This window comes from Octopus sinensis, linkage group LG4 (genome assembly GCF_006345805.1).
Source record: "Octopus sinensis linkage group LG4, ASM634580v1, whole genome shotgun sequence".
In the NCBI taxonomy this organism is placed as follows: domain Eukaryota; kingdom Metazoa; phylum Mollusca; class Cephalopoda; order Octopoda; family Octopodidae; genus Octopus; species Octopus sinensis.
In genome coordinates, this window is record NC_043000.1 from 24,250,724 (window position 1) to 24,270,044 (window position 19,321).

At 33.0% G+C, this 19,321-nt stretch overlaps 2 protein-coding genes across 11 annotated transcripts in view; one reads left to right on the forward strand and one right to left on the reverse strand.

The window, feature by feature from the left end:
- The window catches only part of LOC115211131 (deaminated glutathione amidase), a 69,049-nt gene extending 61,638 nt beyond the window's left edge, over positions 1 to 7,411 (forward strand). The window contains exon 12 of the mRNA XM_029780075.2: positions 7,042 to 7,411. The gene's annotated coding sequence lies outside the window, so the exon portion shown is untranslated. The remainder of the gene's footprint in view (positions 1 to 7,041) is intronic.
- Positions 1 to 19,321, reverse strand: part of LOC115211129 (membrane-associated guanylate kinase, WW and PDZ domain-containing protein 1) — a 777,470-nt gene that overhangs the window by 3,212 nt on the left and 754,937 nt on the right. For 8 of the 10 annotated variants that reach the window (XM_036501922.1, XM_036501921.1, XM_036501919.1 and 5 more), the window contains 2 exons: positions 18,864 to 18,933; positions 3,899 to 4,060 (listed from right to left, as the gene is read on the reverse strand). In XM_036501922.1, the coding sequence (XP_036357815.1) occupies positions 3,899 to 4,060; positions 18,864 to 18,933 (232 nt within the window). Of the gene's footprint in view, positions 1 to 3,898; positions 4,061 to 10,847; positions 10,891 to 18,863; positions 18,934 to 19,321 lie in introns of those variants that run through there. The other 2 variants (XM_036501926.1, XM_036501925.1) reach the window with 2 other exon arrangements.

The window sequence follows — 19,321 nt, forward strand, 5'->3', positions numbered from 1 at the left end:
TAGCAACTGCCGTGACAAATTACAAGGATATGCAATGATTTGCTAAGACAAAATAACAAAGACATTGAAATATTTACTAACAGAGCAAGCAAGAATAGTGAAGTATTTATTGATAAAACAACAAAGAGAAGACATCTAAGACAACACACAAAAGAAATAAAGAGGAAAAGAAAAAAAAAATCTACCCTCAAGTGGGACATCTCTCAATCCAAGAACGAGAGAAGGTACTTTCTTTCCAACATTTTTCCACAAAGCATCTATATTCTTAAAAAAATTCCATGCATGTGAAAAATAGACTTCTTCACAAACTCGTTTTTTTACTCATTTTCCACATCACAAACGCAGATATATTCTGTATTTACTTGTGTGTAAGGTCCATCCTTAGTTTACTGTTAAGGTTTCTTACAAACGTTGTTGTATTTCGGAATGGTCATTTTGCCAGTTTAGCAAATAAAAACACATGCACTATATATTTGGTGTTAATTTGCTTCAGCTTTATTTATTTTTTACATTAATCTTAATCTTATTTCAGCCAGAGTTCTTTCGTCACACTCTTGTGACCGCATCAGTGGTCCTTTGCTTTCTTCTGTCTTGTTTGTGTGTCTCTCCTTTCTAACGGTCAGCCATTTTGTATTTTGTATTCCTTTTGTATGTGTCTTCATTTGTGCATGCATATACCTTTATGTGTGTCTATGTTTAGTTAGTGTGTGTGTGTGGGGGGGGTGCCTGTAATATTTGTATCTCCTGTTTATACACGGATGTATAATTTGTTTTTGTATATTTTATTTTTGTTTATTTTGTTCATGTGTTTACACCTACTTATGATTATTATTATTATTATTTTTTCTTGTTGTTGTATTTAGTTAAATAAAGCTGAAGCAAATTAACACCAAATATATAGCATGTGTGTTTTTATTGGCTAAACTGGCAAAATGACCATTCCGAAATACAACAACATCTGTTTCAACACATGATTTCACATCAAGAATCTCACAAAACAAATATATAAACGTAGCTTCTTACTTTTTCTCCTTCATAATTTTTAGCTTTATCCTATGTATAAGTTGCATCCCAGTTTTCTTAGTTAAAATCAAGAACAAAACTGTGTGACTTATACACAAGTAAATACACTATGCACACACACACACACCACTGGTTTTAACATTTAGGTTGTTACCATGCACAAAACATATGGTGAGGTCGTAGGAAACAGCAATATCTATGATTAATCATGAATATTTTTCTATGCTTTTATAGATTGGACACACCATCTCATTATTTATTATGGTCAATCAACATATCCTTTGTGAGGTTCAACATTCTGAGATTAGCTTTCACCATTTCTTGTCATGTTATCTTCTCCCACACATTCCTTTGATGTGGCTCTCATGGTAGTTGTCATCCTCCAAGTGCAGTATTCCCTCTTGCAGACTGATTTTGTCTTGGCTCATTTGTGCTTCACAATTCATACATGTTCATCATCATCATCATTTAACGTCTGTTTTCCATATTGGACGGTTCGACGGTGTCTGGGAAGCCAGGAGGCTGCACCAGGCTCCAGTCTGATCTGGCAGTGTTTCTACAGCTGGATGCCCTTCCTAACGCCAACCACTCCGTGAGTGTAGTGGGTGCTTTTTATGTGCCAGGGGAGGCTGGTAACGGCTACGATCAGTTGGTGCTTTTTACATGCCACCGGCATGGAAGCCAGTCAAGGCAGCGCTGGCATCAGCCATGTTTGGATGGTGCTTTATATGTGCCACTGCCACAGGTATCACAACTACAATTTCCATTTGATTTTTTTATGTTGATGTACTTGACATGTTTATCAATACATATCCAGTGAAGCTTTCTCATTTCATCTCTTTCCATCCTTGGCATTTAATGTCCATTTTTTGCTATCATATAACAGCAAACTTCTCACACATGCATCATACATGCTACAAATCTTCTCATACTCAAAGAGAGAATCCTTTTGTTGCCAGCAAAGGTAATAACTTCCTAAACTTCTTCCACCCAATTTTACTGTTTCCTATTCTTTCAGAGCATTGACCTCTACTGTAGAGTAAAATAAGAGAAACTGCTGACAACTTCTACAGAACCTTCTGAGCATTTGAAAGAATTTATTTCACCAGTTTTTTCCTGTAAACTACTCTTACACGTTTGTCACATATGAAGTCTTCCTTTTTCCCCAGCCTACTCTGATCCCACTACACTTTTTGTGTATCCATAGTTTATGCTGGGTACACCATATGGAATTACTTCCTACTCCTTATCTGCATACTGAACATGGCCATTTCTGAGATGACTTTGCTTTCTTTCTTGCAAACGAAAACATTTTGTTAGATTTACTTGGAGAGCTCTCCATTCTAGGGTTTGCTTCCATATTTGGAATGTCTCTAAATCTTTGATACATGTATGAGAAATACGTTATTAGTAAACAGGAGTTCCGACGGTCAATTGATTTAAAACTCCTCTGTTAATGCTTAAAGTACTATAATAACTACAAGTGGGCAGAGAACTGAGCTCGGCATGCTAAATTCCTCTTTTCTCATTCTCTCTCCTCTAACAGCTTCTACACAGGGAGAAATCATTTTAACCAAGCTATTTACATAATGACAATTTGGTATGGCATATAAGAAACGGAATAATTTCATTCTTTCTATTGAAAGTATATTGATGAAACGGTGACAACTAAAATACAGAGAAAGTACAGTCACTTAAATCAAAACACAATGAAAACCAAGCCTACACAGATACAGAGGTGTCGACATAGTAGCAATTTTGGTAGTTAAAATGTATAGTTTGAAAATTAGATAAACGTCTCATCTATGAGAGTAAAGAAAATTGGAAATAAAGATACTCTAATTTTTATAGCGAGTAACATTTTACCTTATAAGATTCACTGATACTAAATATAAAACTATGAAATAAACTATTTTAAAATAATCCTTTCTAATTACTGAATTGTCGGATTTAAACCAGTGTTAGTGAAGTTATTTCCAATGAAAATATTTCATAGAAAAACATGCTAGAAATAGTAGCCCATGTTTTTAACTTTTATTAGTTCACTAACTAAGAATGGAACCTCATTCTGTACATACATTATCAACAAGCAACAATAAATATTTACAATGTTGTTTGAAGTCCAATGTATTCAGAAGGTATATTAGGACCATTAAAAACAATGAAATATATTAGAAAATTCTTACTATACATTTCATAACAATTGCTAGAGTATGTAAAGGCTGCTGGCCATTACACTAACTATCAAGTTGAACTTTCTAGTCATGTAGTGCAAATGAGATGAGCAACAGTTTATTTACTGCAAGTGTAATTTTATTTAATTTTCTTTTGTATCTAAATTTCCATGACTTAATTTCCCTAGTCACCAAAATTGGCTCAAATGAGCTCTTATTTTTAACATGTTTGACTGGTTAATTAGAACAAATTTAAACCAATTAATCAGCACACTTCTATCACTGCTTTCAAGTACATCGATGACCAAAATATATTTACAAAAAGGCATGAAATCTACTGCCGTCATTTTGCCTGTTTTAAAGTCTAAAGCCCTGTAACTGCATTTCTGTTGCTAATCAGAGTGATATGTGTGTATGGGTTGTTAAACATACAGGTATGGTAGACGATACTACTAAAGCGCAGAAAAAAACCTCATCATGAAAGTAATTTTCAAGTATTCTAATTTCTTTAAATAAGAAGAAAATAAAAATTCTGAAGTGTAATTATTTCTAACAAAGAATTAAATGATAAGCAAAAAAGTAAGTTAGAATGTAGAATTAACGGAAGATAATATTTTTCAGTATGTTCATAATCGGATTAGAAATAATAATAAAAGAAATTAATTGGTTTAGATATCGGAAAGTAAGTATTTTGATCTAACCCTGAGATTGCTGTCTAAATCAGCCGTTCCTCCATCAGCAATTCGGAGGACGTATAAAGGCATGTTATTAAACTCCCGGCCACCACGTATTGAGAAGCCAAAACCACGAGTTCCTCGGTGCAGCTCCACTGAGTAGATTTCTTCTTCATTTTCCTGGGATGACTGCAAGTGACAAGAGATAAAGTGTAAAACAGCAAATTGGCTGAAACACTCCTGTTGAAAAACCAGATTATTAATGATAAACCAGTCAGGAAGGAATCAAGGGATGATGTGATCCTAACAATGAAATGATGAATTCCTATTTCTTTCATTGTACAATCTGACTAATGATCAACTAAATTCTTTTAGACTGTTCTTATCGTTAGGCCTAACTCATTGTTAAGTCAATACCACCATGACCGATATCCAAACTACAGTGGAGAAGGCTAGCCACTGGATTTGGTTAAAAAGAGACGATGAGCGATGGCTAGAAGAATATTGAGCTTTATTTGATAACCAGCTGATCTAGCAAGCGGGGTCTCATATCAGTGAGGGGGCCGGTATGCATTGATGCCGTCGAGAGGTAGGCCCTGAAACACGACCCCATACACTTGCTGGCTTCCGGTATGCGGAGTTTTTGACTGGTAGCACTTGCATGTGCAAGTTGTTTGCAAGACATCTTTTAGCACATTGTTTGATGAATATATGAAAACTTTGTTAATAATGTCACAGATCTGTTGACTTGTGTTAGGCATGATAATGGACGTGTCATATATCCTGCTGTTTACAGGATTTGTATGGTATTTTTCTAACTTCATGTTTTTTCAAATTTAAGAATTCCTGGGGTCCATTTTCCCTCATGTCAGTATTATTGACCACAGGGGTCTACATCCACATCTAGCTTTAAAGTGTAAAGCAAAACTGAGAAGATTTAATAAGGATTCTCAGCTTGGGAGACACATGTATCCCAGTACAAAACTGGAATTTATTGACACCAGAAGAATAATAAAAAAAAAGATCTCGGCAGAGTTTGAACTCAGATTGTAAATTGCCAGAACTTAATATTGCATAGCATTTTGTCCAACAGTATAATGATTTTGGCAATCTACTACTTTAACGCATAGAACACTGAAACGTTTTTGCAAAGATTTCATATAAAGAGAACAACATTGGCAAATAGTGAGAAGTGATGCATCGGTTATTGTTGAGGTTTAAACTTGAAATTTGTGTCATATAAATGTTTACAGGAGATTAACGTGTCAATGATATAATGATCATCATGATTAAATAGCAACTACATCATGGAAGAACCATTTAATAAAACATAATGCTATTAAACGCATTTTATATTTATGTAATGAGATATCAAAATTTTCAAATCACAACTGCAGCTTGGTCACTGACACAGTTTCATTATAGAATGGTGTAAGTGACCAGGTTATAGTTTCACAACAGAAGGTTTGACACCTCATGAAATTATTCTAAAATAAAAGTGAATTTAACAACTTTTTTTGCATAATAAATAGCTCATTTGTAATGCAGCTACTTTAGTTTCAACACGTTCTCCAGATCAAGTCTTCTGCCATACAAATACAATTCCATTATTAAATAATACAATTGATATTATTAAATTAATAATTGTGGTGGACTTTATATTGCATGCATGATAAATAGGTTGTGAATATGATTGTCTTTACTGAATTATTTTGAAATAAATAAATGAATAAAACTGAAAGAAGGAAGTCCAGAGAAAATTTACTATGTAAAAAAATTATTGAAAAGAATCTTTTAAATTACTGAATGTTAGAAAAATGATTGTTTTCTGCTTGAATCAAAGTGTCAATCATGGGTAAAAACTAACATAAAACCCTGGCAATATATGAGGCACTAAACATAATATGATAAGAAAAAAAGTGAGATGAAGATGAATGTCATAAAACAACGAGAGAGTGGCTATCAGAGTTGATCCAAAATGAAAGTAACAGAATTTATAATGAAAATATGGAGAAAGACAAATAAAATAATCATATTTATAGAGCTTGAAATTTAGGCGATAGCTACAGTGCAGCAAAAGTTAAGACAGTTACTGAGGTGCAGTAAGTGGAATAAAAGGAGGAGGAAGAGGAAAAGGTGGAATATGGTAGAGAGGATAAAATATTTACAATAGCAATACAAAGAAATTTAAATTGAAGAAAATGTGAAACGTGCTTTTGTAGGTAGAAAATTAGAATACATGAAAAGTGGATGATAGATTCTTTAGTGCAAAAATATTAAAAATATGTAAAAAAAAAAGTATTTATTGAATACACTGATGTAAAATTAATAATAATAATAATACAATAATAAATAAATTATTAATGAGAAACAAAGTTATTAAAGTAATTTTTATTTTAGAAAATGATTAAAAGAAAATAAGTTTGAAAGAGAAATGTAAAAGATTTATGACAACAACAACAATAATAAAAATAACGTAAAATACCTTTAAAAAGACAACAATAAAATAAAACACAAATACGCAATAGTTACGTCTAAACATTTGATACAACTATGAAAATATAGTAAAACAACGCAATAAAATTTCACGAAACATATTAAAATAACAGACCAACTAGACAAAGGGTACAAGGGTAGGAAGAAAAAAAAATCCTATGTAAAATATTTTGATGATTTTTGAGAAAAAATTGAAAGAAAATAAAATATGGATAGATTGTGTTTAACAAGTTTTGAGAATCACTTTTGTCTGAATTGGTGTGATTTAAAAGTTGTGTATTAGAATAGTTTTAGAATTTGGAATTGTGGATTTGGAATTAAGGTAAGATGTGCCAAAGTATAAAATCTTTATAGATTTACTGGAATTCTAAAAACTTTAAAGCTTTTATTTTGTCTTTTCCAAATTTTCCCAAATTTAAATTTACATTTAATGAATTTTAATCATACAATACAAAATATATTTTTGTTTTGATTTAACATTTTAAAACAAAAAATTACTTGGATTTGGATTAATAAATAACAAATTTTCTAATGAAGTTTTTGGTAATTGTAAATTTAGTAATCATAAATAAATGAATATCAATGTAATAATAATGAATTCATCTTTGTATTTTACATTCTTGCATAAGTAAGAAGTTTCATTGTTTGTTTTTCTCTGTTTTTTTTCTTTTTAGTTAATATGAACATTTCACACCATTGGAACAATTCATTTTATAATTAGATACCAATTCTACAACTAACCTCAACAAAGTACTTTTACCAAGGTATGCAATGCAGTGGCTGCCTTAACATTTGAAACATTGACTGCTCAATCATAAAAACATTTTTGTTTGATTAAATTTACTTTTAATGTTTTGCTGCAACATTTTCCAACCAGAACCCTAATGTTCCACAAGAGGTTGCTAGGAGTTCTGTGATAAATAGACTATTCATATGCAAATTCAAGAAAAGGATTGATAAAGATATTTTTGTGCACAGGTACAATTAAAGATATACAGAAAATGGACTCCATCAAATGCTAGGGGGAAAAACTAGAAGTAGTTCATAGCTTCCGTTACCTAGGTGATCAAATCAGAGAGCCCCAACCTTTGTTGGTAATAAAGGACCTCTCCCTCAATGTGAAAGGCAGATTGTATGATGCCTGTGTACAAACAGCCATGCTACATGATTGTGAAACATGGGCTGAGGAAATGCGTAGGCTTGAAAGAAATGAAGCTAGTATGTTTTGCTGGATGTGTAATGTCAGTGTGTATGTACAACAGAGTGTAAATGTCTTGAGAGAAAAGTTGGGCACAAGAGGCATAAGATGTGGTGTGCAAGAGAGATGACTGTGTTGGTACGGTCATGTGATGTATATGGATGTGGACAGCTGTGTGAAGAAGTGCCGATCTCTACCAGTGGAAGAGGGAGTCCCAAGGAGACACAGGATGAGGTGATGAAGCATGATCTTCGAACATTGGGCCTCATGGAAGCAATGTGATTGATAACTGTGTTGTGTGAATAGCACCTGTGCTGGTGGCACATAAAAAGCACTTTGTGAGTGCTGGTCCCCATGGAGATAATGACAAATGACTGAGTCCAATTTTCTTACAGTCCACCTTGGATTGGAACTTTTCTATTGACCTTGAAAGGGTGACATTGGGAGAGTTGGAGCAAATATTACAAGATATTCTATTTGACGTGGAGGTGTGTGGCCTAGAGGTTAAGGTGTTGGACTCATGATTTTTAAGATTGTGATTTCAATTCCTGGACTGGGTGATGCATTGTGTTCTTCAGCAAATCATTTCATTTCATGTTGCTCCAGACCACACAGCTGACAAAAGTGAGAAAACCTGTGATGGACTGGTGTCCCATCCAGGTGGGTAAATACATATAACCACGGAAATCAGGAAACTGGCCCTTATGAGTTGATGGAACTCAAGAAGGGAGTTTTTCTTTTATATTCTATTTGACGCTCTACCAATTCACTGCTAAATATGGTAATTTTAATGTGTGTTTTAAGAGTTCTGCAAGGGTAATAAATGTTGGGAAACACTACTTTATTGTAACCGTTTCATTGATTTATTTGTTACAGTTTCACATGTGATCACAGACCGAGTCAACTCTTGCCAAACCAGTGCAAAAACTACAAAACAGAAAATAGAAATATTCACAGTAATAAACTTGCAAACATTGATGGAAGATTTTTAGTGAGAGATACTTCAGAAAACATGAGTTTTGCTTTCTAGTTTAGTGTCATATGTAGGAGTACTCTGTCGGTTATGACGACGAGGGTTCCAGCTGATACAATCAATGGAACAGCTTGCTTGTAAAATTAGTGTGCAAGTGGCCGAGTGCTCCACAGATATGTGTACCCTTAATGTAGTTCTTAGGGAGATTCAGAGTGACATGGCTGGCCCTTTGAAATACAGGTACAACTCATTTTTGCCAGCTGAGTGGACTGGAGCAACGTGAAATAACGTATCTTGCTCAAGGAAATAAATTTAGTGCCTAAAGTGACTCCCTATAATTGAAGGAGAAGAGAGAGGGTGTAAGGATTCTAGGTGGGGTGATGAGGGAGGGTAAGGAAAGATGAGAGGAACTGAGTTAAATATATAAGTGTGTCTGTGTGTGTGTGCATGTATGTACATGTCTATGAATCATATGTAAAATGGATGGCCTTTTGCAGTTTCTGTCTTCCAATGAGAAAAGAATTGGTCAACACATAATAGAAGACACTTAACCAAGATGACATGCCGTGGAATTGAAGCCAGAATTACATGGCTGTGAAGCAAAACTTCTGAAACCATTTTGAGAACAATTGCTTACTGTCATATTTGAAAACACTGTGTACATATGAAGAAATCATTACTGCTGTAATTCTTCATAATTATTATTATTATTAAAAGGTGGCAAGCTGGCAGAATTATCAGGGCATGGGAAGAAATGCTAATTTAGATCTTGTGCCTAAATTAGAAAGTTTTGTTATTGTTAACATCATCATTATTATTATTATTATTATTATTATTATATATTGAGTGACAGAAATAGTATACCACTAAACTGCTTTTTCGTATTTATTTTCTAAAGATGTTCTAAGATGAAATTTTGTTGGATAGTTCTCAAGAAGAAAATAAAAAAAGTCCTCCTCTAACATTATATTATATAATGTAATGAACCACTGAGTATGGTTACACCGAAGCAGCTGAGAAATGTGCATATTTAATCTATATTACAAGTTTTCACATTCTCATAGTTCAGGTATGATGTCCACTTAGCAATTTTATTGTTAACTGAAGTTAATAGAAAAGTAACAACAGAATGATTTCTTCAGGAAAATTTTAGCATGAAGAATTGCTGCAGCTAATTAAGCTGACAACAGCTTAATTTAGTTAATTTACTGTACTCTAAAATGTCATTACATATTTGCTGTTTTCAGTCAGTCTAGCTGAAAAACAACTAATGCTTCCACCAGAGACCAACCAGTTTGAAAACATTTGTACCAGTAATTAATACAACTAAACAATAAAGGACTTTTAGACTGTTGAATGCAAGAGAAAGAATTAACTGATGAGTTATAAACTGAAACTAATTTAGGCCATCTATGTTTTTTCTTTTTCTTTTTTTTATAGTTCAGTTAGTTTGTAATTATTTTTTTCCTAACACACTTTTAAAAGGCATGAACATTACAACTTTCTACTCTCCTTCCCTGTGTTTCAATGTGAAATAAAAAAAAAAATTTAAATGAACAAAATGTTATTCTCTAAAAAACCTGATAATTCTCACCAGGTTGCTAATACGGTATTATTCCATTACTTTGAATAATTATATTGATTCTTTATTACATAAACTAGTTTTTTTTTCTCAAGCATTGTTTTCATAAATCTCCCAGCACAAGGGACATTGTTAATTAAATGATACAATAATTATTTTTATTAAATTATTCACTACAACCTGGACTGGTTAATGTAGATCTTGTTTCAATTACTGTAAGTTTCATTTTCATATTTACAGAATACTGAAGATATGTCAAAGAAAAAAAAATCCAATTTAATAATTTAATTTTGATAAATATTATTTAGTTGAAATATATCAAAAACAAAACAGCCTGTATTATTACAAATAAAGAATGAATTATTTCCTTTAAATTTTATTATGTAACATAACTATTTTATTATGTAACAGAACTATTTTATATTAAACGCAGGGAAATCATATGTAATTAAGAGAATGACTTTGTTGCTTATGGTTTGTCCACATTAAAGATTATATTGGTAATTTCTTAAAAATTGATGAATTTAGTTTTTTTAAAATTCAAAATCACTTTTGATTTATCAGTGATTCTTAAAATGATTGACATTAAAACAGGAACAAGGAAAGTAAAGGATAGAAAGCAGTTGATGTTTTTCCATGCGCAAATTACGCAACGTAAGAACTAATCTGCATGCTGTTGAAGCTGAGTCATAAGGTTTTCTTCTTGGACTAAAATCCAGGCGCCTACCTTACACTGGATATCCCTCTCTCTTGTTGGTGAGAAAAGCATGCTAAAATAGAAGTCCAAAGAACGGTTGCTATCTTCTCATGTTCAATTAACAAAACAGCAACATTTGAAAACTGAATATTAACAGGTGTGAAAGTTCACCGCAAAAGGGTACCAAATATCAAAATAAATTTATAGAAATAAAATGAGGATTATCACAGCAAAGATAAAGGTTATGACATGAATGATAGTGAAGATGAAGACAAAATGGTGTAACGTTGATGATAATGATAACATTGATGTGATGAAAGACAATTTTATATTTATTTCCATTGGCTCCTGTTTGTAAACTAAGATAAATTTGAATATCAGTCAACAAAATAAATGTAAAATACATAACTGAATTATTTTATTATTCCAGTTATTATTTGGGTTTGAGAGTACTTTTATATGATTAAGCACCAGTTGAAACAAAATGCTGACTTTTTCATTAATTGGTATAAAAGTCCCCATTTGTAAATATGCATATGTGTACACAGCTAATTATACAACAGACATTGCATACTTCATCAAAAATATGTTTAGTGCATTTTACAGTTTAAGCATGTAAACCAACAACATTCTCTCCTTTGCGAGTATGTCTGTACATGCACACGCACACACACACACAGATATATAAATACATTGACCTGATAAACCAAACAGGAGAAACAGAACTGAATACATGAATATGTACTTCTTTTTATCTTTTTGTTTTAATTCGCAAAAAGTTGCAAAAGTGACTTAAAAGACTGAGAGTTTTGTGCATGGCACTTACCAAACTTTGGTAAGTGCCATACACAAAACTCCTGAGTCACTTTTGTAACTTTCTGTTAATTAAAAATAAAAGGTAAAAACATACACCAAACATATATATATATATATATATATATATATATATAATATATATATATATACAGGGGTAGGACAAAGTAATGGAAACCCTTAGCATCATAACTTTGAAATATCTATAAAACCATCAAAAGATTGTTTATTTTTATGTTTCTTGATTTATTATTAGTGTTGCTTAATATGTTTTGCTAAAATTGCTGTTTCTTTTCAGATATCACCAGAAAAAGCAATTAAAATTCATTAAAATGACTGATCTATTGGACTTTCAAAGAGGTCAAATTGTTGGTGCTTGTATGGCAGGCACTAGTGTAATGAAAACAGTCAAAATGTATCAAGAAGTACTGTCTCCAAAGTAATGACAGCCTTTGAGAAAGAGGGAAAAACTTCCTCATCGAAACAAAACTCCGGAAGAAAGCCAAAACTTTCAGATAGGGACCGCTGGACTCTTATGTGAATTGTTAGAAATGATCACAAAAGTACAGCTCCCAAAATTACTGCAGAGCTTAATGAGCACCTCAAGAACCTAGTTTCCATAAAATCTGTTCACCAGGAGTTGCACAAAGCCATATTTCATGGGAGGACTGTAATCAGAAAATCACTACTTTCAAGAACAAATGCTGCACGGCATTTAGAGTGGAGTAAAAACCTACAGAATTGGTCTCTAGAGAAGTAGAAGAATGTTAATTTCTCCAAGTCATCCTTTAGCTTAGTATACGTGTGGAGACAGCCAAATGAAGCATTTGACCCAGACTGCCTCTTCCAACTATTAAACATGGAGGAGGATCTCTGATGATCTGGTCAGGCTATATCTTGGATATCTGCCAGCCCAATGGCAGAATTAATAGTCAAGACTATTTAAGCATTTTATCTAATCAAATTCATCCTATGGTTGCAGAACTGTTTCCGGAGGGAAATGCAATCTTTCGGGATGATAATGCACCAATTCACACAGCTAAAGCTGTTACTGAATGGCATAAGGAACATTCTAGTGAAGTTGAACATCTTATCTGGCCACCACAGTCCCCAGATACCAATATTATTGAACATTTATGGTGCATTTTAGAAAAACAAGTAAGGAGTCGAAATCCTACACCATCATCACTACAAGAACTGGAGACTGTTTTAGCTGAAGAAAGGACCAAAATTCCTTTGGAAACAATTCAAACTTTGTATGAGTCCATACCTTGTAGAATTCAAGCCTGTAATTACTGCCAAAGGCGGTCTTACCCCATATTAAATGAATTTGTTTGAAATTTTAAGGTGTTTCCATTATTTTGCCCAACCCCTGTGTGTGTATATATATATATATATATATATATATATATATATAATATATATATATATATATATATATATGTATATATATTATATATATATATATATATAATATATATATATGTATATATATTATATATATATATATATATATATATATATGTATATATATTATATATATTATATATTATATATATTATATATTATATATATATTATATATATATATATATATATATATATATATATTATATATATCATAAATTTTTACAAGGAAAAGTTGACAGTGACTTTGAAGTTTAAGCCTAATGAAGGTGAGCAGCACAAAACCTCAAAGTCTCCATCAGCCTGCTCCATCTAAAAATTAATATATACTCTCCTAAAGAGTATTGAGTAATCCTTCAGTTTATTCTTAAGCAATTTTTAAATAAAGCTTGACATAAAGCAAACATCAGTATGTGTCTGTGTGTGTGTCTGTAGATTATTGAATTGTATGATAACAACTATATCTGTTTTGTAATAATCTTTTCATTTTAAATAAAGTAACATAGTTGCTGAAACATTTTCAAGATAACCAGAATAATAAAAGTCATTAAACTGAAGAATCACAAAAAATTGTACAATGAGAGAGTCCATTAAAACAAGATAGCACCACTTCTATTTCACTTGAAATTTGTGATTCCACAAAGTGTTGCATGGCTTTTAGATAATTCTTATTTGTTGGTCATGCAAACATCAGAATTCTGTACAAAAACAGGATTATAATGAAACGAAATGAAATGAATTTATTAAAGATGAATTCATCATCATAATTATCAGTTTAATTATCACTTTTCCATGGTTGCATGGATCAGATGGAAATTGCTAAGGCAGATTTGGTCAGATGTTCTTCCTTGCACCAGTTTTCAAAGAAGACTGACAAAGGGTCGGGGACATTGCATGTATGACTGTGGTATTCATTTATAACTATTACATGGTGTTGAGACACACACATCCACCCTCACCCACACATTCGGCTTCTTTTAATTTCCATCTACCAAGTCTGTTCACACAGCTTTGGCTCGAATCTATAGTGCCACACAGTGATATTGAACCTGAAACCTGTGCTTTGTTGAGTTATCATCATCATCATCATTTAACGTCTGCTTTCCATGCGGGCATGGGTTGGACGGTTTGACCAGGGTCTGGGAAGCCAGGAGGCTGCACTAGGCTCCAGTCTGATCTGGCAGTATTTCTACAGCTGGATGCCCTTCCAAATGCCAACCACTCTGAGAGTGTAGTGGGTGCTTTTACGTGCCACTGGCACAAGTGCCAGGGGAGACTGGCAATGGCCACGATCAGTTGGTGCTTTTTACATGCCACCAGCATGGAAGCCAGTCAAGGCGGCGCTGGCATCGGCCACATACAGATGGTGCTTTTAACATGCCACCGGCACAGGTATCACAACTACAATTTCCAGAGTACGTAATTAAAAAAGATATGATATTTTATCAAGCACTTACTATAATGTTGTAAGAAAAATATTTCATTTACTGCTGGTGTATGAGAATTGAAAATGAAAAATTTTCATAATATTTAAAGGGCTGTGTTGAGACTAAGTCAGTCTGGTTGAGCCCCCAAACATCACCAGATCAAGGTTTAGATGTTTAGACATCAGAAATATGACAAAGGGTAGAGTGAAATTGTTTCAACCATAAATCTTTGTTGAAAATTTGTTTCATCAAAAGTTTATCAGATGATGATAAAGGTGAGATAAGAGAGGCTATACTTCACAAGGTTAAGATTTGAATAAACAGATGAAAGATATGATAGTTTAGTTGACAATACTCTGAGATTCCATTTAATCTTTCTCTATGGTAAAGCAAGCAGGGCACAACACCTTAGCTTTAGAAATATGAACTATGTCAAGCAAGGAAGATAGTGATGATGGAATTGTAGTTGGCACTTAGAATGTCATGTAACCAATATAGTTTTCATTTTTATACTCATGTATTCAAATGTTATTAAATCTCATGAATTCATATAAACTTAGGCAGTTTTAATGAAATATAATAATACAAAGTGATTTAAAGTGAAACCTGGTCAAAAATTCTTACATTCACAAATAATTTGGCAATGTTGAAATACTCATTAGAAACTGATTAATTATGAGATAAAAATATACCTATAGTTTGATATTACGATCCTCTTTCTTGTGGTTAAATTAAAAAAACAAATAGGAAAATCAGGATAAATATTCAGTAAGAGAGAAAAGTTCATACAAGAACAAAACAAATACGTAATAAGTACAATATTTAACAAAACTATTTTCAATGAAAGTTAAATCGACACTTTACTCAGCAAGGCTAACACAATCTTTTAAAACAAAAGATAGACAAAACTAAATTTTGTCACATTCTAAATTTGCTTTAATCTATATTTTGTACATATTTTGCTAGAACCAAACTGCTTACTTCTTTATTAGACATGTAATGAAAATGTATAATTTATTAACCTAAAAATACTCTTTATTAAGAGATTTCTAATTTATTTATATTTTTCCTGAGTAATTTTATATCTGAAAACAAGTTTGTTTACTCTTGCTATTGAAAGTAGTTAAAAATAGAAAAGAATTGTTTGAATATCAAATCTATGTTTTACATGAAAGATCTATTTTAGGTCTGTCTTACTGAATATTTATTTAGACAGATAAACAGCTCTACAATTAACTGCTAATTTGATGGTTAATAAAAAAAGTTTTAACTGTGTTTGTAAGCTATACAAAAGGGTTGAGGTTAATATAAGTTAGATGAGATCTTAATCTGAATAATGCTTTATTGGACTGTGGAAGGAATTTACCGCTATTTCCTGGACACCTGGTTCAAAAACTTGTAACAAATTGAATTCTACTGATCACACCAAAGATGGTGTTAAACCAAATGACAGATTAAGTTTGGATTGAGTCTACTAGCCATCTTAACAGTGACATTCATTAGAAATTTTTTATGTTTATCTTTTATCTTTTACTTGCTCCAGTCATTAGACTGTGGCCATTTTGGGGCACCCACCTTGAATTTTTAGTTGTTTATTTAACCAGTCTCTTTTCCCAAATTGCTTATTTACAGAGATGTAAACAGACCAACACCGTTTGTCAGGTAATGGTAGGGGACAAACACACACAATGAGCTTCTTTCAGTTTCCACCTACCAAATTTACTCACAAGGCTTTGGTCAGCCTGTGATTAGAGTAGAAGACACTTGCCCAGGGTGCAACACAATGGGACTGAACCTGAAGCCATACGGTTGAGAAGCAAACTTCTTACCACACAAGCTACACCTAAAACATATTAGAACTTCTGCTGAGTCAAGGACATCTGTATGTCTTCTGATCACCCATTGATACATATGTTTCATGTTTGCAATCATGTTTTGTAGCTACTACTTGAGATTCTGGTTCAACAACACCTTATAAATAATTACAAGGTCAATGAGGCAGCTTAAACATAACATTCTACATTTTATCGCTTTTGACATTCTGTCAGATTTTACAGCTCAATAAAATGTGGTTAAATAAATAAGGTTGTAAAGTGGTATTGCTAAGGCGGCAAGCTGGCAGAAACGTTAGCATGTCGGGCAAAATGCCTGGCAGTATTTTGTCTGCCACTATGTTCTGAGTTCAAATTCCGCCGAGGTTGACTTTGCCTTTCATCCTTTCGGGGTCAATTATATAAGTACCAGTTACGCACTGGGGTCGATATAATCAACTTAATCCATTTGTCTGTCCTTGTTTGTTCTCTCTGTGTTTAAACCCTTGTGGGTAGTAAAGGAATAGGTATTGCTACAAAACAAAATCCAGATGGATTGCTACAAAACATTTAGTTTCATCCATCCATAGTTTGAGTTCTTACCTTGCTGGAGGGGGGAGGACTATTTCATATTTTATCTTTGAGGAATTGATAAAATAAGTAAACCCAGCCAAATATTTGTTTCCATGCCTAGGTAGGAACTTATTGTTACTGCGAAGCCCCAGGCCAGTCCTAGACTAAGCTTGCCTAAAATGAAAGACATTGCAGTTATTTTTTAAAGATGGTTGGGTATGATTTAAGGGAGGTTTGACTGCTTTTTCTAGCAGGTCAAATGACTGCTTAAAGAGTTCCTCATTTAAAAAAAAAACTTTTTTATTAAAAGATATATCTTCTTGAGCTTCCCATTCATACAAGTTAATTGGTAGTAAAATGAACAGTAAATTTAAAGAAACTAGGGATAATCTGCATCATAAGTAAATATAATATATACTGACTTTGTACCTATGTCAGAAGTTATCAACCAAGCTAAGACAATGTATGTTATAGCCACAGGTCATACACAATATTTATACAAAAACCATATTTTGGTTGTTGCATGGCATTCAATTTATTCTAAGTTAAATTGAAAAATGACACGTTTATTCCTTTACTTGCATGCCTAAACAATAACAAACATCTATCAAACCAGAAAAACTGTCTCCACTATTCCTTTCTCTAACCCTTACTGCTGTTTCCACCTAATGCTCTTTGCCACTAACATTGTAAATATATCCACTACGTTCAGGAATGAAGATCATTACCATAAATGTCTCCTAAAGATAAGACAATGAGGGAGCCTTTGCATAGTTGTTAGAAATAACAGTCAAGTGCTCCCCAAATCACATCTTCCTATTTTAAAAATAGGAAGGACACATTGGATAGTGTAGTCTTTAAAATATTCTAAAAAGAAAAAAAAAAGTGGCCATCCTCCTGTTTTAAGGATTCATTAGATAAGCACAATCTTATAAATATGTGCTTTTGATCACAGTGCTGCTGAACCAGACCTGACCTTGGGCTAAACAATCACCACCATCACTGTCAGACAATGTGGTAGTATTTATAAAAAAGGCAAACATGACCTATTTTAAGATTAAAGACAAAAACTATAATGCTCCCTTCTCATGGATATTTTTGACTTTATGGGGGGTCAAATTTGTTACAGAGATTGGTACTAATTTGTCTGCACTGATAATATTTGGAAATCTTGTGCCTAAAGTAGAAAAGAATATTTGGAAGTCTTATATTCTTAGCTTTACAGCTGAAACAACATAATGGAGGAGCCTAGTACATAGGCACTAACAATATAGCTTCACACATTGCCTGAGATTTTACAGCCCACAGTAAAGTACTTTTATCATATTTGGTATGAATCAATGGACCGATTCATTGTTGGAGGACTATGTTTTTTTTTAAACTTCCACACAAATTACTATTATGATAAAAAGCAGAAATACTCGACAGCCAAATGTTATCACATTCTTCCCTCCTTTAGTATCATTTACCCCAGTCTGTTTCTTCTTCCTCTTCCACCTCAACCTATCCTGCTGTTTGTTTCTTATATCATCAAGTTCAAAGCGTTAATGGAAATTCAATCATCTTCTCTGTCTCTCTCTTTCTTTCCTCTATCATACACACATATACAGACAAGAGGCAGCTTTAAGCCCTTTCTTTTTTCTCTTATGCAGGCTGTCACTCTTCCAGTCTCATGTTTGCTACCTCTGTTTTCTTCCTTGTCACAACATTAGTTACCTAACTCTAGTGTGTATTGAGCACTCACATAAAAATATATGAATGTTTTAATCATAAATATATGAAATGATCCATGCTCTTTCAAAATTCAATCTGACTGCAGTCTGAAATTTAATATAAATAACATAAAAATACTAAGAACACAGCACTGAAATTTAAATAAAAGTAATAAATACATACACACAAAGTATTTTTAGACTGGAAGCTGTCAAGATTCTTTTCCAAAACCGCTTTTATGAAAAAACAAAAGGAATTAAAAGAAAGCCTCTAATTATAAAGTAATTATAATTATGAACTTACTTGGTGATTTTGAATTCGAGGTGGTCTGCTCATATCTTTTGGACGCTCAGCATGTTGTGTTGTGCTGTACCTGGAGAAAATTAAACAATGGAAGATTTCAAAATTGTTGTATTGTCATCATCATCATCATTGTTTAACGTCCGTTTTCCGTGCTAGCATGGGTTGGACGGTTCTACCGGGGTTTGGGAAGCCAGGAGGCTGCACCAGGCTCCAGTCTGATCTGGCAGTGTTTCTACACTGGATGCCCTTCCTAATGCCAACCACTCCATGAGTGTAGTGGGTGCTTTTTATGTGCCACCGGCACAGAGGAGCTTACCACCTTCACATTTGTCATTTTTGTCTAAGCTTTTCTATCTTTCCCATACCATCTCAATCTTTCTCTCAATCATTTTCTCTCAACTTTCTCTGGCTATTCTCCTCATCTCCTGTTCATTTCTCTGTTCACTCATCTTTGTATT